At 30.0% G+C, this 25,983-nt stretch overlaps 1 protein-coding gene across 1 annotated transcript in view; it reads left to right on the forward strand.

Moving 5' to 3' along the window:
* The window catches only part of Sol1 (CUB domain-containing protein Sol1), a 1,033,997-nt gene that overhangs the window by 458,756 nt on the left and 549,258 nt on the right, over positions 1-25,983 (forward strand). The window contains exon 5 of the mRNA XM_076419377.1: positions 2,110-2,290. Coding sequence (XP_076275492.1) covers positions 2,110-2,290 — 181 coding nt within the window. The remainder of the gene's footprint in view (positions 1-2,109; positions 2,291-25,983) is intronic.

Raw genomic sequence — 25,983 nt, forward strand, 5'->3', positions numbered from 1 at the left:
AATCAGGCTACATTTAAAAACTACACAGCCCTGGTGCGCGCGTCCAGAAATATATCAATATTCTCCATATTGCTTGGGACGTCGTGAGTAGGTCTGTATCTTATCTATAACCAAACTTATGATATCGGCATACTGTTAGTCTTCAAGGCGTAAAATATACTCTGTATTAGTTATTAAAATAAAGGGTAATGTCCAAAAGTTTTATATTAACCTATATATATCATACATATGTATATATAGTAAAAATGACCTTTAAGAAAAACAGTAAGAACACGACATTAATTTACGAAATATTTTTGAGGAGGTAAAAATAAAAATACAGCAAAAATTTTTGTATTATATTGAGTTATATTTTATATTGTTATTTTTATATTTTACAATTTGGTATTAATTTTAAATTATAAATTTAAGGATATAAAACAATGAACCTGAACTATGCCATAAATAATTTATTAAATTACCACATATTTGAATATACAATACTACAAATGTATTATATATAAATAAAATATTATAACAACTTCCTTGTAGATACAGTCCTTTATATTTTATTTATACGTATTCTCACACTAATTACTAATTAATTACAATACAATAAAAGTTCCAATACAAAGGCAGGGTTAATATATTTCATGGAAAAGGGCTTACCCACTAAAAAGACACCACCATATTTAATGAAATTATGTACTGAAGTACCTAAAACCTCAAGGACGTTAATATTTTGTGTTTTTTTTTTAGTATATATACCTTTCAAGTATATTCTTTTATTATCCTCCTTAGGTCTACTTTTCTCTTCTTTAGTATTTTAGCAGATTACTCTTCCTTATCTAACAAATCATACAGCGGTAGCAAATACAATACTTTCCTTAATAGCTACATTTTCAGGTTTAATGTTATGCAATATTTCTCTGCACTTCTGCAATTCCTATAAACTGGATGATTAATTGAAATTACTTAAATATATAATTCTCCATTATCTTTCAAAATTTAATTGTAAAATATTACTCATATTGGCTACTTGTACTTGCTTCAATGTTGAGTCTTATAACATTCTTCACAAAAAAAAGTACTTATTTTAAACTTCAAATAGTAAGATAAGTTTTCCCAATTACAAAATTTTCTTAAATAGTTAAAAATTATTAATTGTGTTAATTTTATTACGCATTTTATAATAGTATGTCATTACTATATATATAATTTTGCCGATTCTACCATAATTTTCTTAAAACCAATGTTTGCTTGTATCAGGTATATATCAGGTAATTCTTGTATACTGTGTATTAATGTTAAACTTCGTGTTAAACTTTGTTACACCGTTTTTAAGAAAAAGACGGGCAAAAGTCGCCGAATTCGTTATAAAGTTAATAGCAACCATGTTCCATCGATATCAGTATGTGAATACTGACTACAATGACCATTTTGGACAGCCAAAGAAATTAAGGCAAGGATTTGGAGACATTACTCGATGAAACCATCAATGGCCGTTACTATCGTCTACAATTGAAGTGTTTGACCTGAGCACTGCGCGAAAAACGACCGGAATACAAGCTGCGGCATAACAACGTTATTCTTCAGGGAAACAATGCTCGAAGGCATGTTGCAAAGCCAATGGAGATATGCTTGGATTTGTACATCATTCTCTCGAGATGGAATCCGAAAAATGATTGAGAGATGGAAACATGTCACGGATATCAAACGATAATAATTGTAATGAAATATGTTTTCCCATTTTTTCGAAATAAAGCTTATTTACACTAATTTACAAGCCCAATTTTACAAAATTAATTAAAAATATTTTGTAGTAAAACATAATGTAACAACATGTAATGGAAGTAACATCTTTAGAAATTGTTACTGTTAAAAATGTATATTGAAAATGGTGCACACCAAATAACATTCTCTTAGCATCACTTTTCTGTGCGAATATCCGATATCGCCTACATCTAAAAGGTTCGGTTATACTATCGCCTCAAGATCCATTTTTATCGGAAAGGACCCCAGCAAAAAAAACGTACACGGGTCGGTAACATCTCCATGCACGATAAACAGAAAAAATTCCAGTGAAATGAGCACATTTCCAGAAAATGTAAACGGTATATTCTTTTTCAGGTTGCGAGTGCCTAATCTTTTCGTCCACTTACGGCAAGGAAAAGGGCATCTTCAAGAGCCCCGATTACCCCAAACCCTATTCCTCTAATATCGATTGCCTCTTGTACAGCTTTGTGGCGGGGCCGGAGGAAATTGTCGAGATCACTTTCGAAGACTTCAATGTATATAAAGATAGCTCTGAGTAAGTACCATTTTGTTTTATATAATTCCAAATGAAGGAAAAGTAACAATGATAGTGTAGCGTTTAAAATATGAAAACTGATCATATACAAAAAAAATGTATATTCGTAATAGTTTGCTCTAATTTTTTAATTAAGTAATTGATTAGCAAATTTTAATTGATTGATAATATTTATAATATAAATAATGTTCAATTTTCTGAGCCTAGATTAGTAATAACCATACAGTGAATATATAACCAAATTAAATTGAATCAAAATTAAATATACTCGGGAAAGAAAAGGAAATAAATCTAAGAAAGGGACGTAGGAGAATTAGTTGTTTAATTTCGACGACGGTTGCCATCATCGCTTAACGGTAAGATGACGGCAAATACTACTAATACTAATGGCCAATGACGCCTTCCCCTTCAACGAATTCCAATGTGTAGAAAGGAAATAAAGAAAGCCGCCACCCTCGTGATATTTAGCTATATTAACAAACCTGACAGGAATAAATGCAGCAATGAAGTATGATATGAAAAATGTTTTAAAAAGTTGTTAACCGTAGGCACAAGGACAAAACGAGTTACAACGAGTGGACGATCAAATATCAGATTTGATAAACAATGAGGAAGTGGAAAGTGATAAAAATATAAAATGGATTATTAGGAGAAATATACAACGATTAAGAAATAATAAATATATAGCGAAGATATAACGATTATAAACAAAGTAACAAGAACCAATATATTAAAAACAGAAAGCAAATTTTTAAAAAATAAGTAAAATTATATATATATATATATATATATATATATATATATATATATATATATATTAGAAATTGTAATATATAAAGTAGGTAAGTAAGTAAGAGTAGTAAAACAGCAATCAATCACTAAGGAAAGAGACAAAAATCAAATGAAAGGCAGATGATGGAGTATGGAAGAAACACGAAAATGTAAAGAATACCCTTTTATGGGATTATAAGAGGCTCAATTTAGAATCAATCATTGAAATCTTTAAAATTTAGCAAATATACTTCGGCAATATAACCTACAAGGCTGCCGGTAATAGGACAGAAAAGTTTACTGATTGCCCTCAAATTGCCTCAAAATAATTTTAAGAAACGACACAAATCTCAACCGTTTATATATTTATCTTATTTTTATTATCTTACCAAATACCAAAGATAAAAATCTTTTCATAATCTGGAATAAAGTGTAAACAACAAAATATAATACTGCATTTTTTCCATATTTTTCTTGCAAACATTTTGCTTAATGAATTAAATTTGACCCTGCTGTTGAATTTTTTAATTCCTTCCTCTGTTGCCATTGAATACATTACAGTGTCTGTGCTTAGTAGATTGCGGTTCACTGTTTTTACATTTTTAATGACAGAATATTCAGTGTTTTTATGGCAAAATAACATAATTTGCTTCAGTAGAATTCATCTTCAGAAAATTCAAGCCCAACTTGATCAAAATCCAGCAGAGCATAAGCCAGCCACTCGTTATCTATCTTTTACGCTGTCACATATTTATGAAGTACTGGAATTCGCTTCACCACTGGCATTAGGGATTTAATTTGTAGCTGCTAAGCTTCTGATGTATTTATAGAGGATAAAATCGAAAACAAACGATAGATGAAATCAGATCCCTCAGTATTTGCAATATTTCCATACCTTCTTTAGCTTTTAATTCAATATATATTTCACCTAACCCTAGAAAATGTATTCAGCCGTTGAGTAAGCGTTTAAAATATTAGCATATGGTTATCGATTTTATATTTTTCCGCATAAGAGCAGTCCTCAATAAATTTATAATCAAGATGAGATTCCTACAGATTGTGAAATTCCCCATAAGTTGACAACGCTGATAATGTATTAGTGGTCCTAAAATGGTTCTTAAAATTTGCTTAACGATATTAAACGAAATTTAAGAGAAAAATTATTTTATACTATTACTTCTGTACCCAAATTTCATTTCTTTTCACTAAATTTGATTTTAAGTATATTGTATTCCCAAATGAATGATATATCTAAATTAAATTATAACTAGACTTTACTGTCTAGAGTGATTAATACAGTAGAACAATACAGAACTGATATTTAACATAACAAGCAAGTTCTACTCCTTAGTGATGCAGAATTTTAAGTTCAGATGAACTTACGTTGTCTACTAAAGTACAAAGAACAAGGAGGAAAAGGATTGACGATATTAAAATTAAAATTAAATTGAAATAAAAAAAGTTAAGACATCATTTGACATCGTTTAATTTTTAATAGTTATTAATAGTAATATTTATACTATTATACCTAATAAATATAATGTCTAAATTTTTTCAACAGTTTGAGGCCATAATATAATAATATAAGTGCCCATAATTGAAAGAACAACAACAACATTTTAATTAATAATATTCACAATCAAAGTATAACAAAAAATGAACTTAACAAAAACTTAAATAGAAACGTCTTAGATAAAGTTCTAAGCCACATGACGAGAGTCAAATCGAAAATATTTATTATAAAAATAATTACTTATTTAATATGTATCTAGCACAAGCTAGATTTATGTGATCATTACTCGGGCAATAGTATAAGCGAAACTAGGGTTAACCGCTGCGAAACTAAATAATTTAAGAACCTTTTCTCGAAACTAACGGCCCTTGTATATTTATACCGAAATATGTCACACACTGCTTTGTGCTGGGAGAACATAAACCTAACGCTCAATGGTGTAATATCCACTTGGTGATGTAGATCTCGGTATATTAAAGACGATATTTTAGCCAGAAGGGTAAATGATTTTCAACCCTTGTGTCGTAGCGTATTTTATTTCACTCCTTGAATATCGTCGATGGGCCTTTTCAATGACCCCGATAGATGGCCGATATGTGACGGTATTTTATTACCGGTTTAATTTGAGTGTTGAAATATTTTTTTTTACTTATTAAGAATCAATGAAGAAGAATAACTTTCATATTGAGTACGAAAGCATACGTAACCTATAAAAAGAAAGTCCATGCAATAAAACATTGAACCCACGTCTTCTGATTTTATGACGTCAAAACGTCGCAATGATGTCGCATCATCACAATTATAATATAAGTAAAACAATTAACCTGTTCAACATAAAAAAATATATTATTAAATCAAAAAATATTGTTGTAAAGTATAATTAATTTTAACATTACCATACACCTAATGCTAATATATGTAGAGGACTTAAAACTACAATTAATTATATAGTTATAATAGTTTGCGGGTTACGGTTGTGTTTTATTACGCTTACATTGATTCTTTTTCCATACCACCGTTAGAGCTACAGTTACAGGCGCATTTTTTTTGTAGTGGTATCCCCTCGAAACCAAATCCACCTAATTAAGATTTATATATCCAAGTAATATGTTACACTTTCATTAGAGACCATATTTACCTTTTACGCTAAGTTCTTATTTCCTTCGGTAGAGTGTTATCTTGTAAAGTCATCTCTGTTTGTCTCCTTAGTTTATTCTGTTACTACGTTTATATATTATTCTTGATAAAACTAGGCATTTGCCATATCGGCAAAACAGTTAGTATTATTGATCTCCTCACACATTTCAACCAAATGCTCATATATATTCTGAACAATTACACATATGTCTGTGTACATAAAACTCTCACACTCTATAATAAGATTTCCTACCATTATCGTATATTAAGTATATCTCACCGTTTCCACTCTCATCATCCTGTCTTGTAAATTTTCAGCACTGACTCATAATCCCACATTCAGAAAGTTTAATTCAAGTGAATAACTAACCTGTTTTTTTTTTCAATGTGACTGATCGAGTTCATGCAAACCGAAGAACATCTTAACCATAGCTGTTTCCAGCATAAAGAACAATATATCTGCAATCAAAATATATCATCAATCTTCAAAATGATAAAATTTTTTAAATAAATAAATTTACTAACAGAAAAAATATAATAGCTGTTTATTTATAAATAAAAATTGAATAGCGGTATAAATAAGTAAAGAGCGATGAATCCTTATTGAAAAACGTAGGTAAAGAAATTATTTTTTTATCAAATAAGTCCGGCTTTTATTAAATTTACTATTTTTGCATGTATATACGGATATTTTTTACTGTAATTAATAGTATATCTCAAATATATTTCTCATCTTATATTAAAATTATTGTTAAACAAGTTTTAGTAATATTAATAGTAATATTAACATATAACTTTTAAATTATTCTCTTTCTTCTATTATGAGAGATACATGATTAAATTTATGAAATTGGTCGTATTTTTACCACTCGGCGATCACTAATATGTTAAAATTGTCAAAATAAAATGCATCTGAAATTGAAAAAAGTTGGTAGGTTGACCCGAAAATTAATAGAAGCAAAAATTGAGTGACATAAATAAATGCATTAATAGAACATAACAGTTGTAATATGGTATATGACAATAGTTTACGAGGAGTAAACTATAATTTTTAAGAAGACAATGATTAACACATAATTTTCATAATTTTATTCTAAGTATGTTCAAAGTAAGAGTCGCCCACAATAGTAATCTTACCTATTATCTCCCTGTGTACTTAAAATAACAGATCCAACGAATCATTTCTAAATTATATTCCTGACGAGGAGATAATTTTCATTTTAAACTTTATCATGTCGTAGGTAACTAGAAAATTTTCTTCCGCCATTTTCGTTGGCACATCCGCAAAAAGTGAGCCAGATTCTTTTCGGTAAACAACAAATGTACAAACTGTTTCAAATTATTAATAACGTATCTACATCCTAGTCATTGAGATCTGTTATATGATATATTCATAAAGTAAAAATCATATTAATATTTTATCAGGACAATTTGGTTTGGTAACTAATTTTGGTGGTTCTAACTTACCCTTATCCATTTATTCTTTGTCTCCCAAGGAGAAGTGACTCTGCTTATCTATAATAACATTCTTTAGTTCCTCAATTAAACTATTTCCTTTTAGTAAAAAAATGTTTACTTTTAAATTAGTAAAGTGCCATATATTAAATAGCTGAAAATTTCATTGTACATTTCCTTAATTGACTAATATTGTCTTAATTTATTTACTAAAATTTTATGAATCAGAGCATTCCATAAATAGTTACGTATATATGATGATTCTTAGGGAATATATGAATAAAACAATTTTTAAATTATTCTTTGTCTACAGCATATATTAGAACAATATAAAATACAATTAGGCACTTTGATTTTTACAATTTGGATATGTATATTGAACGATTTTTCTTTTTACGATAATTAAATAAGCTATAAACTTGTTTTTCTTTTTCATAACTTAACTTAGGTTAACAAAGAAATCATTAAAATGTTTGCAGTTTTAATGACTAAATTGTCATATTTATCAACGATTTAAAATATTTACCAGTAAATTATGCAATTTTATAATTTCTTGTATTTGTTCCATATGTTCAGTCTATGTAAATTATGTATGGTAGTTAATTTAATATTTTCTGTTTATTTTCGTTACTTCATTCACGTGTTCATACAATTTTTATCTTAAAAATAGCAAAATATATATCAGCCTTAGTTAATGAAGGAATCATTTCTATACCAAAATTTTGATTTTTTTATTACTTAATTATTACATTGTTATTAGTCGTTTCTGTCTAAGCTACAATTTGTCTTTATGATAACTTAAATGTAGGTATATAACTAGGACGACCCATCAGCCCTATCTCAGTCTCTGGTGAAATAATGTTTATACATGTCGCTGCTGTATTTTTTATTATATGCACGTCACTATACAACACTACACAAGATCAGATGGTTTGATTTTTTTGAGTCTGTGTCCTATTCTGGTGGCATCCAAAAGCTTCAATACTTCAATATTCTCATGAGAATCGTCTTTTCTCATGCACCCTTGCAATTCTCTTGATTTCTTGACTGACTGTGGGTATCTGAAGGTCTCGATGTAGATAATCAAGCCTATTGTATTTGGCTGCACCCACAATACCTCTCAGGACATTGTTCTCAAAATTGTGTATTTTATTTACGTTTTTTGCAGAACATCCCCATAATGGAACTCCGTATGTCCATATAGGTTTCAATATTTGCTTATATAATAACAATTTATTGTTTACTGATATTTGCGATTTTCTTCCAATTAGCCAGTACATTTTCCTATATTTCAATTCCAGTTCTATTCTTTTTTTTTATGTGTTCCTTCTAGCAAAGTTTTGCATCTAGATTCATTACGAGGTATTTAGCGTTGTTGCTATATGGAATGATAATATTATTTAATGTTATTGGTGCTTGTAAGGTCCGTTTATAGGTGAACTGCACATGTACAGATATACTTTCATTAATTCTTACTTTCCAAGCTTGTGTCCAATTATTTATATTGTCACATTCCTGTTGTAATTTTCGCGAGGCTTCTGCACTCATGTCTCCGACAGCTATAATCGCAGTGTCAGTAAATGTAGTCATCGAAATATTCTCAATTTGTGGTATATTACAAGTGTAGAGTAGATAAAGCATTGGTCATAGTGCACTTCCTTGTCGTACACCTGATTTAGCTTATTTTATTGTAGAGTAAGCTTCTTCTTGTTTGACCCTACACTACATTCTGGTTGTAATATATGATTTTACTAGTTCGGTGTGTTGTTTTGGTAGCATTTTCTGTAGTTTATGTTATGTTAGTAAACCTTATCGAAAGCTTGTGCTAAATCTAAGAATATAGCTGAGCATACTTTTTTACTTTCGTTGGCTTTTTCAATAACATCTACTATTCTGTGGGCCTGGTGAGTTGTTAAGTGCTTGTTAATAAACCCAATCTGGTGTGTTGGTAGTGGGTTGTTTCTCTCTATGATCGGTTTTATTCTTTTCAACAGGAGTTTTTCAAAAACATATCTAAAGTTTTCTGGCAGCTATTTTTTGTATATATTTCTCACCTAAAATATATATTGAAAAAGAATAAATATAGCCAAACTTGTTTGATAAAATAACGCCTTTTTACCTAGACTTTTAAATAAAGCTGCAAATATTGATTCCACCCTTTAACCCTTAAAACATCAGCTTATTTGTTTTTTTTTAATTTATTATTTGCTTATTTGAAAAATTTTGAAATAAAGACGCATTGGTTACTTATCTGTTTCAATCTTCGATCGTTAAAACAGTATTTTCACTAAAAACGTTATATTTAAACTGAAAAACTATGTACAACTATTAATCAGTAAAATATATAAATCGATTTATTCGGAACATTGTTTCTTCAAAGCTTTTCCTTGTGAAGCGAAAATTCTTCCTGAACAAAACGATTTCACTGGAGTGGATTCTTGTGTTACACCTTTACTCGTTCATAACAGTGCCCATAATATTATCTAACTTCATGACGTCTTAATAATTTTTGAGAGGGTATAATATGTAACAACTACAACATAGTGTGTTATAAATTACATCAGAATATAATCCTAACATTTAACATTATTTAACATATGAAACAGTTTTATATATCACATAATGATTAATAATCAATTAAAATTAAAGACTAACATTAGATTCTGATATAAATCTAGTATAATACGTTATCATTTTACAAATCGCCATAATTCTTTGAACGACAATATATTATTATTATTAATGAAAATTTTAGGCTATCCTTCCCCGTAAGGAAATTATAACGCCCTGTTTCTGCAATATCTTGATCCAGGCGATAAAAGAGATATGATAGAGAGTCAGGATTTAGAAAGAGGGGATGTGGGGTAGGCAAAGTTATTTTCAATCAATAAAATGAAGCTCCCAAAGACCTCTGGAAAATCTAATGCCTAGCAGGGAGGGTACAAAAATACTTCTGCAATAGATAAAAATACTGCAATCTCCGACAGCGAAAGAGCCGAGATCCTGATCAAGTACTTTCAATAATAAAGGGGGTTCCTACACTTTTGTAAAGATACTGCCGCATCAAAAACAAAAAAGCATATTTATTGCCTCCCTGCCCCTGAAAATATTGCCTCCCCATTACCAAGAAGTTCCAACAGAAACAGTTCCTGAATTAACCAATATAATTCATTATATTATGCGGTTGCAGCACTCTAATCGCCTTCAGATCATGGGCCCATCAGACTGATTAGATCAATATCTAAGATTGCCGAAATTCTGCAATTCTGTTCGCAATAAATTCGTATATCCAGTCATGGTCATGGCCAGAGGCGTTAGTGCCCAGTTAACCTCTAAGCCCGCCACTCAAAAGTGGTGAATCACTTGCCTCCTAGTATCCTCGCACCACTTAATCAAGACTCCTCGCGAGCTCTACTAATGTGACTGCATGTAATATGAGTCGATCCGATCAGTATTCAGCAAGAAATTCGATTTATAAATACATTAATTTCTCATATATTGTTGACCTGTCAGTTACCAAGTGAGATAAATCAGAAGAAAGAATATTAGCGAAAAGCATAAAAAAATTACATAAGATGATATCTTAAAATAAATAAATTAACTTTTAAAGGCCAAAGGGTATTTCCTAGTAAAAAATATTCTTTTATCAAATAAACTTGGTTATATTTATTGTTTTTCCATATATAATTTACGTGAAAAAAGATTTCAACACATTAAAAAAATTAACAAAATATTTGAACCGACAAAAAATAAACTAGAATCTCACTAAAAAGTAAAAAATAATTAAAATTGAATTTTTAACACAAAAGCTGAACGCTCCGTCTACTACACCCTAGAGGCAGTTGCCTAGAGTATCTCTACACCTTCCCATATGATACGGTTAGTGCTTAAAAAGCAAACAGAACAGATTTTGCACTGAATGACTTAGGTCAGAAAACTAAAAAATCTCTGAAGGGTATAGCGGTCTAGTCCCTGCTTTTATGCCCTGCAAACTATACAATTAGATGTCTGTACGTCCTTATAATATTTAAAGCAATATGTTCTAACTCTTAACTGCTAATTCTTCCGTCACATTAGCTCAGCAATAATATTAAACAAATATCTGATCATTTTAGATCAAAAAATATGTGAAAACACTGTACGTGCCCTTGAAATTTGAGGGTTTCCTCGATTTCTCTAGATTCTGCAATCAGATCCTGACTTGGTTTCAATGGGATCACCACGGAAGTTCACTCCTTCGAATAAAAAAGAATTTTGAGAATCGCTTATTGTTAAAACAAGTTTTAGCAACATAATATTTTATTTTGAAAATATTTCCTTTTCTATAATATGATAAAAACATGCTTAAATTAATAAACTGTAATCAAATTTCGACTATTTTCCTATCATTAGTTATCTCATTCAACAATCGATCAAGTGCACAGAGTAACTGCGGCTATTGAAAGAGCGTTTGAAGAAAAGAAATACTGCCCTGCAATATTCCTGGATGTCGCACAAGCTTTTGATCGGGTTTGGCGTTTGAGATTAATCTGTAAGATCAGCAAACCGTTACCGCGTAACTATTGTCAATTGCTGGAGTCATATTTATTCGGAAGAAAAGTTAGAGTATCGCACGAAATGGCGTTCTCGACATTTAAAAATATCTCGGCTGGAGTTCCACAAGGTAGCGTCTTAGGATCTCTCCTGTATCTGCTCTACACTGCTGACATTCCAACAACAAAAGAAACACTTCTTGGAACCTTTGCTGACGACACAGTTATTATGGCAAAAGATATATCTCTGCCTAGGGCAATAGAAAAAGTGCAAGTGGCAGTCAACAAAATCTAGAAATGAACGAAAGATTGGAAAATTCAACTTAATAGCTCCAAATCTGTCCGCGTTAATTTTGCATTAAGGAGAAATAATAAAAACTTAATTATATCACTCAATGGATTCCTCAAGCAGAATCAGCAAAATACCTTGGAATCCATCTTGACGGTAGATTAAATTGCGAGCATCACGTTAGACAAAAAGCAAAATACATTAGAATCAAAATAAAACTGGTTAGTCGGAAGATACTCTCAACTTGATCTAAAATCAAAGAGGTTGATTTATAAAATTATAAAACCAATTTGAACCTATGGGGTGCAAATATTGAGTTGCACTAAAAATTCAAATCAGTTAGTCATACAGCGCTGTCAAAACAAGGTTCTTAGATTGATGACCAATGCCTATCGCTATGTAACCAATGAAGAACTGCACGATGACCTGGAAATCAAATGGATTTGCGAAGTTGTGCAATATTTCGCCCTGACACACGAAATAAGATTACTAAATCATACTAACGTGGAAGCAAAACAGCTGCTGGACAGCGCGCAGGATGTCAGGAGATTGAAACGAACAAAACCATACGAACTTGTGTGAACATTTAGTGTGTACTATTAGTGTAAACTATAGCTATAAGTTAATAATTAATAAATAATTATAATTTTATAATTGAGGAATACATACTGATGTATTTTCTCGCACTCGTCTTGCTTGTTAATTAATCCAAGTAAATAGGAAAAGTAGTAATAAATTCATTTTAAATTAAGATTGTACTAAGCGTATCTAATAAAGATGTTATAAAAAAACTAGTTATATAATAATATTTTTTAATTAATTCTGATAAAATTTAATCAAACGTAACCACAATCAGTAGAGTAATATTTTGAGATGTAATATTCCTACATTACAGAAGCTACGTTAACTTAAAACAAAGCCGTATCAGTGTACATCTGAAAACTATACCAATCGATAATAATTTGTTGTTTTTTCTTAATCAATATCATATACAATTACAACACTGAAACGAAAACCTAATTAATTCTTGTTAAATGAGTTACTCCACGCCCAATCAAACTAAGTTCATTGAAACCAAACCGAAATAATAAACTCTGGGGAACGAAATAAGAAAAAGACAGAAAAAACAAGACAAAACTTTTAATTAAACGGGAGCCGAAAGAAAATCTCTTATGACTTATTATTTATATGCTGCTCACGAGCAAGGCCAACTGAAGAAAAAGCGATATGTCTTGATAAAATTGTATTTTTATAAAACCAGTTGCTTTCAAGACGATTTATTAAAAGCACTACAACAAATAACATTTTGGTTATTGAATTCTCTTAAGTTTCTTTGTTTTGTAATACGTATACAAATAAATATTTCATGTTTAACAAAAGCTCTAACGTTTTATTGTCTTCATTTGCGGTGAACTTCTATTTTACTCCTGTAATTTTAAGAAGTTCGCATTGATTGCTTTTAAAAGTAATGATGCTAACTTTAACTTAAAAGAAGTTTTCGAGAGTGGTCTCAAAAATGTAAGAACATATAATTTGGCGTCGAATAAAAAGAAGTTTAATTGTCGAATAAAAGCTGTCTTTATAGAGTAATTGACAGCATTTTTCAAAATGCCTGAAAATATATATTTATTTACTTAAATAGAAAACAATCGGTGTTACGTCTTCAAAAGATTCAAAGAACGAGGAACTTAACGGGGTAAAAGCCACTCTCACAAAGTATTTCAATAATGTATGTTTGCGCTTTTTTCCAAAATGAAGAGAATTATTTCTTATACTATGCAAGACAGAAAATGGATGCAATGGCCTCTACCAATCTACATATCTTAAAATATAGCAGTGAATTATAAAATATGAGACTGTCTATTACCTTACTTGTTATTGTTTCATACAAACAATTCCAAATACTAAAAGTGACGAAGGAGTGCTTCATACTGTCCAGTTCTTATTTATTTCTATTAATTGGAATGAAGTTATTTATAATGAAAAGAAAGTATGTTGACATTGCATGGTAATCGTTCCGTATTTACTTAAAGTATTCTTTGTAAGGCTGTCAAATGCGAATTAGTAGAAGTGATTGAGGGTGCTCAAGAGGTAATCATATTTTGAATATACCTATTGTTCGTGAATTCCTGGTACAAGCGTTGAAATTCATGGTATAAGGCCACCATAGGAAAACTGGCGCACTTCTGACCTAACTTAGTCTACTAGATATTGACCAGACGCGCGCAAATCAGAGAGTACTATTGCCAAAGCCGAATTGTAGTAATTCAGTTGCTCAACCGATTTCAGATTTAGAACTTGGGGTAACCATACAGGTTCTACCGTGCTCGAAACTCGAGTAAAAATACAATCCAGAAGATCATCGAAGACGAAATGGAGGTACTGTTGACACATACAAATAGCTTTACGACAACTGAAAGCTGTCAAGGTGGTACTAGCTTGAAAATAAAACGGTTGTTTAGTTTATCTTATAGATTAATATACAGAGTGTTAACTCAATACAAATAATTTCAGAATTGTCTGAGCAGGAAGGCGCTGAGAACGTCATTTCGCGGAATTTCATTGGTTAGTTCAAATTACCATTACAGGCACCTCTAACTGATTCCATTCTACTGACCAATTAAATTTCAAATAAAACCAAAATTTTAATTTTTATATATAAAACATTTATTATTCTATACAAATACAAATATTATACAGTATCAAAAAGCTAAAATATAAGTACATAATGAATATATAATGTATATAAATAAGAAATAATGAAATGTAAATATATAAATAAAAAATAATGAACTTTGGATATATAAATGGCTGCTATCTAATTAAATGATGAAAAATGATAACAAATGATTAAATGATAAATAATTAAATAATAATATCTCATACAAAAATAATCAAAATTATCTATAGCTTTTTTTTCCTTTTTTCATATTTCTTTAGTGCTATCAATTCAAATAAGGTGTATTAAAGTTTCTATCCTTTTGTTCCCTCATACTGAAAGCAGAACAGTACAGCTGAAAGTCGGTGTCTGTTAATATTTTACTTACTTGTTCAACACAAAAATTTATTGTAACAAGATATAATTATTTTTACAATGTTATTGTGAAAATTATGGTAGGAATAATTAAAACAGTTTAATTGTATGATATGCGTCAGAATGAAGAAAACACGCCTAAAAGTAATACCAAACATATAAAATGTATGATATATATCAAAATTACTACTGTGCTATAAGCGGTAATGGATTATTGGTAAAATCGAGGAGTTAAAAAGACAGCTTAAGCATATATTATTAACAATATAAAAAACAGGTATGATAATCTCTTGTCTATAAAATCAAGCTCATCTTATTGGGCTTCAAATTGTATTATGTTATTTTGTATTAATGTATTTTATTAACATCCTCCTTGAAAAGTTTGTCTCGGTTAAGGAGCCTTAAGCCAAAATATTAAATATAAGTATTTTGACCAATATACATTTGTTTCAACTAAATGAAATGATTGATGATGCATTTTACAAACAACTTTTTAAAGGGCAACAATATCTTTTCATGTAGTATAATCACATTTGCCTTCAATGTAATTTTGCCATCGTCCCATTAGCACACATTTTGTGTTTAAACTGTGTGTAATATTCTCATAATTTTTCCTGTTGTATTCCTGTAAATAATAATATATATGAACACAAATGCTTTATATAAATAATTGTATACGTACCAGATAAAATCAATGCTAAGTCACATATACATATCTTTAATCTAGCTAATTTGTGTTGTTTCTTCCAAGGAAAACTACGTCTAGTTTTTCATTTCCGCACATACACTGGATACACAACACACAACTGAAACGTTATAAAAATGAACCAATCAAATGCCTTTCTAGGCCAAATTCAAATGAACCAAAAAAAGTCAGCATTGAACTGACTACACAAAACATTTCCTCGGTTTCGACTAAAGTAAAACCTCTATATATAGTCCATAGTTTAGCTAAAGATTTTAAAATAGAACAGAATGGTCTCTTTTTTGGTTAAAATAAAATTCAAGCCAATTACATTTTCGTTTTAAATTCCAAAAAAATTAAACACTAGGAATAAAAATTTTATTTTTTTAACTTCAATATATTCATACCAGGATAAACAATACTGCAAAATTTATAAAAGAGTCATAGCCATAGTGAATCAGTTGTCTCTCCAAATTAACCAATTAACTAACTAAAATAACAGATTTTTTACAGCCAATTTTTTAAAATAAAAACAATATATTTTATTTAAATTTTATTTAAAAAAAATACAAATAACGATATATTTCAGATTGCCAGTTAGCTGAGAATATATTTGCAGCCACTCTCCTCAATTAACAACAATTCAGAAATGTTATTGTATTATGCAATTTTATGTATATTTTTACTAAAAGAAATCTTAACCATACATCTGCTCGAGAACTCTTTTGAATTTTTTTTTCTTATATTCTCTGATCCATTTCTAATTTTTAATATAGAATCTTAATTGACAATCTCAAATATTTAATTGAATTTTGCGCCATATAGTAATGAAGTAATAATATTTTGCAATAAAATACGAAGATAATTTATGTAGAGTTATAAATAGTTAACATATGGCATACTTTATATATAATATTGTGCGATTAAATTTTTTATTTAATTTACGTTCATATCAATTACCTTCTCTAAGCTCATATAAAGGTCGAGTAAATTACATTTATATGGCGTTGGAAGTAAAGCAAAACAAAGAACTGAAGATTAAATATTTAACTTAAAGTAATATAAATTTATGGCCTATTATATTTTGTCTCGGGTCCGGACAATTAGCAGCCCCCTTTTTCGTTTTAATTTATAGCCTCTCTACTCGATTCATATTATATGCTGAGGTAAAATCTAGTAGTAATAATTTTAGATGTTCTTTTAAGTTTTAAATTACCTACAAACGCCTTTATAGTACTAAACTAACATAGGCATTCTCTAACATTCATTTAATTTTCTAGAGCAATCTAATTATTATTATGATTATCTTAGTTTAGAGAGAGTTTATTTGAAAACTATAAATAAAAGAATCAATATAATAATGTCTACTTGAAAGATAGCAAAAGTTTATACATAAAACTTATAATGTTTCAATAATACCAGAGACATGTATTTTGCAAGCACAGTTATGCTGAGTTAAAGTTGTAAGTCTGCTATATGTTCCATTAATTTGAAGAAAAAGAAAGTGCTGCTTCACCAACACAATGCACCGTGTTACAAGTCAGTGAAAACGACGGCAAAAATCCATGAACTGGGCTTCCAATTGCTACCTCATTCACCCTATTCTCCAGATCTGTTCCCCAGCGACTATTTCCTTTTGTCAGATCTCAAAAGAATGCTCGCTGGGAAGAAATTTTCGTCGAATGAAGAGCAGATCGCCGAAACTGAGGCCCATTTTGAAGCAAGGGACAAATCGTACTACCAAAATGGTGTCGAAAAGTTAGACGGTCGCTATAATCAGTGTATCGCCCTTGAAGGGAATTATGTTGAATAAAAAAAATAATTGTGTTAAAAAAATTTGTTTTATTATGATAGGCCGGGAAATTTTCAATTGACCTGTTAAATCCTAATATCTTGTTTTTCTATGTATCTTTGTTTTTGTTCATTATGTAATTGATGTATATATATATATATATATATATATATATATATATAATAACATATGATAATTGATTGATTTGGTGATTTAGCTCGAAAATTTAAATTAAGTGTTGTAGGAGGCGCTCACAATCGTCAAAAATACAGCAGTATATTCCTTCTAACAAAAGAGCCAATACATATCATCAACATTTATAATGCAGTGTTGCCGCATCAAATTTCAGCCTTACATTATTTTCACTCTGATATAACAAAATACTAATGTAAATAAAACAATGAAACGAAATTTTATTTAATTTTATAAAATATAATTTATTTTGAAAGTATAGTACACGTAATGCATATATTATTGAAAAACTTAAACTACAGTTAATTAAACAGCCACAATAGTTTCTAACTTAAAGTTGATTTATTATATTTACATTGAATTTCTTTCCATACCACCAATGAGATAGAGTTTGAAGCGCTTTTTATGATGTGGTATCTCCTGGAGGAATAATACGCCTAATTAACAATTAGATTAGGTTATTATTTATATCACAGTAATCATGTATCATAGGAAGTCTATTTTACTATCATTAGAGCGCATATTTACCATTTAACGTTTAGTTCTTGCTTCTTTCGCTCTTGTTTTCCCTTATCAAGTCATTTTGATATTATTGTATTTCTCCTTAGTTCCTTTGGTTATTGCCTGTGTACATTTTTTTTAACAAAATTAGATTTAAAAACTGGATTGTACATAATACATTTGGTAAATCTGCAAAAAGGTTAGTACTAATTCTCTCCTCATAAATTCAAACCAAGTGCTGATGTATATTATCAACAATTACACATTTACACAGATATCTATGTACACATGTTTCATCTTTACATTTACAACTCAATTTTCTAGTTATCCTAATCCACTAATTATATACACACTATTTTTACGTATTTCATAAATTTGACTTTGAAAAGCGTTAATATCAAGGTGGTCCTGAACCGTCACATACATTGTTTTTTACCACTCTTTGTATTCTCTCGCTTCCAGTGCCTATATTACTATTAAGCGCAGCTGAAGCACGCAAAAACTATTTCCAATAAAACTAAAACAAGTAAATATTAAATAGTACCAATACTGACCTCTGACGCATTTTACTGGCAACAAATTAGAGAAATAAACAGTTTATGTAATGACTCTGACTATTTAAGAGCTTTGGCATGTTTAATAAGTAATTATGAATATTAAAGAGCATTTAGAAAAGTATCAAAACAACGAACATTTGTCGGTTTATAACCTCTAATTTTTATCATTAATATACATAAATCGAATTTTAGAGTCTGATTCGGGTACATGTTCCAACTTACCAGGCAGCTATCTCTTTTTAATTAGGGTAACGCTAATTAGTAAAATGAGAAGGAAAAATCCGCTCCGAGTTTAAAACGAATTTTACGTTTTTTCAAACTGAATTTGGCAGAAATTCAACGTAATCTGTGATGCGCATTGGCTCTTTTATTGAATAATACTGATTAACAAAAGTACTAATAGCCATTAAATAGTTTGATTATTTTAATAACGATTATTTCAAACTGAGATACATTTAATGCGCTCAATAGTATTTTATCTAAGCTAACTGGACCTGTCACAAAAATATATTACTCTAGCACAGTTTATAAATATGTAGAAAAACAATTTCCTCGTTAAACTAAAATAAATATAATAACACATAAAATATACCAAATAAATAATATCTGAACTGTCTGAACTAAATGATTTTTAATACAACTAAGTTAGCTAACTTCATAGAAAGTCGAAACAAAACAACAAATTTAATTAAAGCTCGTTGAAAGAGAAGCTATTTCGACCTATTATTTACATGCCGCTCACGAAAGACGCCAACTAAGGAATGGGCAATCTTTCTTAATAAAGTTTTATTTTTCTAAAACCGGTGCTTTTAGATCTTTTCACTATTTAATGGAAGACCGGAGAAAAACACGATACGGGCTAATGTAATTGCTTTATTAAAAATGTACTAGCTTAGAAATAAGTAGGATGACAAATTTACAGGCTTTGGTTTTACCCCTAAATAGAATACTAACGACCAGCAACCACGGTGACAAGATAATTTTAAGCTCTTTTTCCTGCTAAATTAGTCAGTGACTGTAACTAAAAGAAAAATTATTGTGCATTTTCTATACATTTTTTATTACACCTTACATTAGATATGCTTAGATAAGTAATTTATTACCGTCGTTTCATTAAACTTGCATGAAATACAAACAAAACGAGTGCCACATAAATACCGCCGTATATATTTTATAAATTAAAATTAGAGTAACATTATACCCTATAGTTTATCAAATCAAGCACTCAACTCTTGTCATCTAAATTTGCGACGTCAAAATATTGCAATGTTGCGGCACCTAACATTGACTTTTAGTTTATATATGGCTTTGATTTGACAAAAATGTGACAAATTATAATTTATTTTGACATTATAGTATATCTAATGCTTATATATCACCGAAGGATTTAAAATACAATTAATTATGCAATCACAATAGTTTGTATGTTAGAGTTATTTTATTATATTTATATTTAACTTTATCTAAACCTCCTTTAGTATACCCTGGTAGCCCGATCTACATAATTAATAATTGTATATCCAAGTAAAGTATTTTATTTTATCAGCTGGCATATTTACCCTTTTATGTTTAGTTCTTTTTTCCTTCCTTGCTGTGTTTCTTTGACAAGTCATTCCAATATCACTGTCTTTCCCCTTAGTTTATTCTCTTACTACTTGTGTGCATTTTTCTTGACAAAATTACCTTTAGACAGTGCAATCTCCCTATCTTAGAGATATGAAAGTTATGCAATTTCATATCTCTAAGACAGTTAATATTCATTGTATCCTCGTAAATTTTTAATATGCTAAATCTCATGTATATTCTGAACAATTACACACATGTCTGTACAGATAAATTGTTCACAGTCTACAATACGACTTTCTACAGTTTTCCTATTTAAATTATATATCCTCTTTTAGTTCTTTCCACTCTCACCACCATATCTTGTTGTTAATATTGAAGCACAATCCCACATCCAGAAACATTCATTTCTTTTAGTCACTGTCACTTTCTGAGCCATTATTCAAGTTAATAACTAAGTTGTTAATTTCTATCTAAAAAAAAATTTAAACTGTAGATAATGGCTCCTTTTTGGGATTCTCTTAAAAACTTGAACATCTTAAAAGCATATAAAAGTGTATATCAGAATTATCTAATTGGCTGTTAATATATTTTTCATTACTATTTCTGACATTTTCAAATATTTTTAGCAGCATATTAATACTATAATGGAGGGCATTTTAAAGTAATTCATCAATTTACGACGAAAATGACTTTAGTTAAAATGGAAAATCTAACAAGTCAATTGAAAAGCCTACCAAAGTAAAACACATTTTTTTTGGTATAATTAGTTTTTTTATTCAACATAATTCCCTTTAAGGCTGATACACTGACTATAGCAACCTTCCAAATTTTCGATACCATTTTTAAGCCAAATAGGCCAAATAGGTCTCAATTTCGGCGACCACCTCTTCTTTCGAAGAAAATGTCTTCCTAGCGAGCATTCTTTTGAGATCTGAGAACAGGAAATAGTCGCTGGGGGGCAGATCTGGAGAATACAGTGGATGAGGAAGCAATTCGAAGTCCAATTCATGGATTTTTGCCATCATTTTCACTGACTTGTGGCACGGTGCATTGTCTTGGTGAAGCAGTACTTACTTTTTCTTCAAATGCGGCGGTTTTTCGGCGATTTCATCCTTCAAACGATCGAATAACGCTATGTCGCTGTTGATGATTCTTCCTTTTTCAAGGTAGTTTCTTTGTCTTCTTCTATTTTCTTTCTTTTTCAAGGCTTTGGAGTGAAATGATGGAGCTATGTTTCATCCATTGTCACATATCGATGCAAAAACTCGGGCTTATTATGCTTAATCATCTTCAAACACTGCTCTGAATCATCAACTCGTCGTTGTTTTTGGTCAAAAGTGCCAAGTTTTCGCTTCAACTCTATTTTTGCCCTTCAAAAAGCCATATTTTATCAACACGCCAAATTCCTTTTTATCCATTTATCCACAATAACAAAAGTTGCTTCGCTTGGTCTAATTTTAACGGTATAGCAGTTTGAAGTTGTTGATATATCTTCAAATTATTACAACGTATATTTGTGAATGACCAGTAAAAGAGGTTTTCTAATTTTTCGTTTATGGATATGAAAATATTTTCACCGTTTAATCAGAAGACATTCAGTTAAACAATTGACAACGCTAAATCGTTCTCAAGACTGTCGTCTTTATATGAAATAATTAGAAAATGGTTTTTATTGAAACAACTACGTGGTTAAATGCTACAGAATATCTACAAGCATTTAACACCTATCTTCATGAAATAATTCAAATTTCCTTCTTAATTCCTTTCCTGTTATTTGAGTTCAAACTTGATTGTCAAAACTTTGTAACCTATCTAATTGACTTCGTTATTAACTTAAGTGTTTACAAATTAATTTCAATATTTCATCTTCAATCTTTCAAGAATTTTTAGCAACTTACCAAATGTTTTTTGGAATTTACTATTTTATTAAAGAATGCTATATTGCTAGGGATTATTACAGCATATTGAAAAAAATAATCAGCTTACAACTTATCAGGCGTGCGATATGAAAGAATAAAATTTTACGTCTACAGAGATTTATATAACAAGTAAAAGTTTAAAGTGTTTCGAACAAAGATACCGCAATATATTTATTTCTAAACTTTTACTTACTTCTCATTAATAATTATCTCAGTATTAACGACATGTCATAAAATTTTACCTAAAAATAATATTTTAATTCTAAATATGATTTAAAATTGTTTCAACAGCCACTTATAATTTAATTATATTTGTTATATGACAATTGGTCCTCTGTACGCGAAAGCAATCTGTTTATGGCATATATCGATATTCCTTCTATAGAGTGACCCGTCGCAGTATATTTCATAAGGCTTCATTTCAGTGACAATTAGATTAACACAATCCAATAGTTGCATCCAGTAGCGAACTGGCTCAACAGCACTCTGTCCCGTATATTGATCATGTGTCAAATATAATTGGATTAATCATTCAGTGTGTTGCATTTAGGCGCTGTTAAGTAAAATGGCAATCAAAACGTGTCCAGATGAATAATAATACAGTTTCAGGCGAGGACTCTTGAGAATTTTGAAATTAATCATAACAATGGACATGGTATTTGATATGATATGTATAGCGTCCGCTCAAGTGCAGTGAAATTATAATGAATATAAATTATTTTAATGTATACCTATCACTATTTAAATTAAGATATATTGAAATAAACATCCAATGTGTAACTGGCCGAGGAATTAATTCTTACCATTATCAACTACTAGTCGTATTTTAACGCTTTAAATTGGATTAAATGTACTTACGCCGCTAAAAGTCAATGAATATACAGTTGAAAATATTTGTAGGACTTGAGAACAATTCAACTAGATGAAAAATGGCCACCACAGGAAGGTGCATGATAAAGAAGTAATCACAAAAATGTTGACTTAAAATAATATAGGATGGAGCGATTCTAAAAAAAATTCTTTATTTTTAAATTATGAAACCGATTAATAGGATTTTGGAAGAAATCGGACCTGTTTATGATTGCTAACGACCATTTAGGTAGTTAATAAAGTAGTAGAAAATAAAGTACAAGATACTAACAATGTTACACTTGACAATTTAATTTATAATTACAGGCTGATATTGTCTAAAAAATAACTAATAATGGCACGATCATCAGAATTATACTAAACTACCTGGTATTATTTATGTAAGTAAAATGAATTATAAATGTAAATTTAGAAGAACTACAATAAAATACATAAGTACTTTTACAAAATTTATGTTTGAACATGTTAGGCATGTCAAATTCTCTTAAACGTCCTATTGTCCTTTTAATTATCAAAACAACTATACTACTCAAGAGTTGCCAAATGGGTTCTAACATGTTATTCACTTTCTGTATATACAAGCACTTTTTCGACTATTGGATATTATTGTTTAAATGTTGAAAAATTCACCCAAACATGCATCAGTTACTACTGTCTAGTGGTCTATAAGTCTGGTGGTCTATCAGTCTGGTGAAGTACCGTTTATAAAATAATTGAATACTCGAGATACTAGAAACTATATTATTAATCGGCTTTTGTAATCTGACTATGATTCTTTAAAGGATCTTTTATTTCAATTTATACTTTTCTGTATTTCTGAGAGAGAACATACGATCATTAAAGAACACAAAATTAGAAGCTCATTTTCTTCTGTCTAGTTGGCCTTCCAATCTCGTAGAAATATTTACAAATTTCTTTCGGACTTATTAAACTAAACCTTGAATCACTTCACATTATATATAACATTCCAGTAACGAATCACACACGATCGATATAACATATATATTAGAGTGTATAATCATAACTCAAAAATTATTAAAATAATGTATCAATAAATTTAGTAAATATACAAACTATAAAGTAATAGCAAATACTAACTTCATACATAGAATTATTGCGTTTTGGTTGCCATTTAAAATTATAACATTTCAACCGTCAAATTTACCTTCGAAACCTTGCCTTTCTTTTGAGAAAACAACATTTATTTTCGGTACTGTAAATACGTGGAAATACCGCGAAATAGATTTTCTATATTAATTGCCATAGTCAATGAATGAAAACACCATTGCAAATATGTTTATCATGTAAACATGTTTTACTGCAACTAGTAATGAATAACAAATCTACCAAAACAATAAAAAAAAACATGAACTATTTTCGGGTTCTGTTATTTTTTAAACAGTGATTGATAATTTGGATTGTTTTACCATAGGCTCAAAAAATGGTCCAGGCAAAAAGATTTGGCTGTAATGAAAAAATTATTGCGGATGTTGAAGCCAATTTTGAAAGCAAATGATAAGCGTTATACGAAGAAGGAATAAAAAGGGAGAGAACCGCTGGACTGAATGTTTCATACTTAGACGAGGATATATGGTATATGATGAACAAAGCCGAATTTTTCTTTAAAACTTTATTTTATTAATTAGGCCCAGATTTAGAGATGATGGACAATAAAGATGTGTTCAGAATGAAATGATGGTCTATTTACATTGAATTTAAGTATTATGTTTAAATAAATTTCTCTTGATTCCTGTGAATCCTATGTAGTAATATGCCTCATACTAAGAATGGAATACCCTTATACTCATTTTCGAATCACATAATTATAAATGACAGGTGGCTTTCGTATCACCTATACATATCTTATGAATTTTCTCCGATAGTAATAACAGGCACTTCGCCGACGTCTGTTGACGAAATTATTGCTGTCACATGGCATCCGATCAAATACAATTTTGAGCATTTTGATTAAATCATTGTCCTGATAAAAAATGTTTTCAGTTCTTCGACGATAGTTACTTTTAATGTTGGATTATTAGCCCGCAAATACAATTATGGTTGAAGACCTGGCGCATTAAAGCCATTGAAACAAAATCTACGCATATAAGGTTTGCCCTGCGTAGAAGAACATGTTCACCAGTGAATATCAATCATCATCAACTCCCCCAAGCAGAGCATGTTAAATATCTTGGTATGCACTTAGATCGACGCCTAACCTGGAAGAAGCACATACTCTCTAAACGGAAACAACTTGGACTCAAATTGTAATGTATTGGCTCATCGGGCGCAAATCCGAGTTATCATTAGTTAACAAGGTATTGCTGTATGACTCTATACTCAAGCCCATTTGGGTATATGGAATCCAACTATGGGGTACCGCTAGCAAATATAATATATCCATCATTCAACGGTCCCAAAATAAGGTGTTGCGTGCCATTGTTGATATTCCGTACTATATTTCAAATGAAGTGATACAACGCGATATTCCTGTAGAACCCATAATGAGTGTAACGTGTTTGTGTGAAGTACTTCCGAAAGAGTGTCAGTGCATCCCAATGTACTCGCTAATCAGTTAAATATGCGACGTGATAGTGAAGTGCGTAGACTAAAACGTTTAACACCACCTAATCTGATTACTGGACATATGTAGACTTTAGAATAAGCTTTAGAATAAGACTAATTAATTAAGATAATATTTTATACAGAAGATTGCTTAATGAAGTGATTTTCCACATGCCATGTATATATAATATAGACATAAGAAATACTTATTGCCAATAGGGCAGATTGTGAAATCACGAAGAGTAATAAAAAAAAATTATTAGCCCAACGCCTTTCATTTTTGTATTCGGATTGCTTATAGAATGAATGTGTTGAATT

This window comes from Rhynchophorus ferrugineus, unplaced genomic scaffold (assembly GCF_030347505.1).
Source record: "Rhynchophorus ferrugineus isolate W39M unplaced genomic scaffold, kcgeb_rfMv2 rfM1, whole genome shotgun sequence".
Classification (NCBI taxonomy): Eukaryota; Metazoa; Arthropoda; class Insecta; order Coleoptera; family Curculionidae; genus Rhynchophorus; species Rhynchophorus ferrugineus.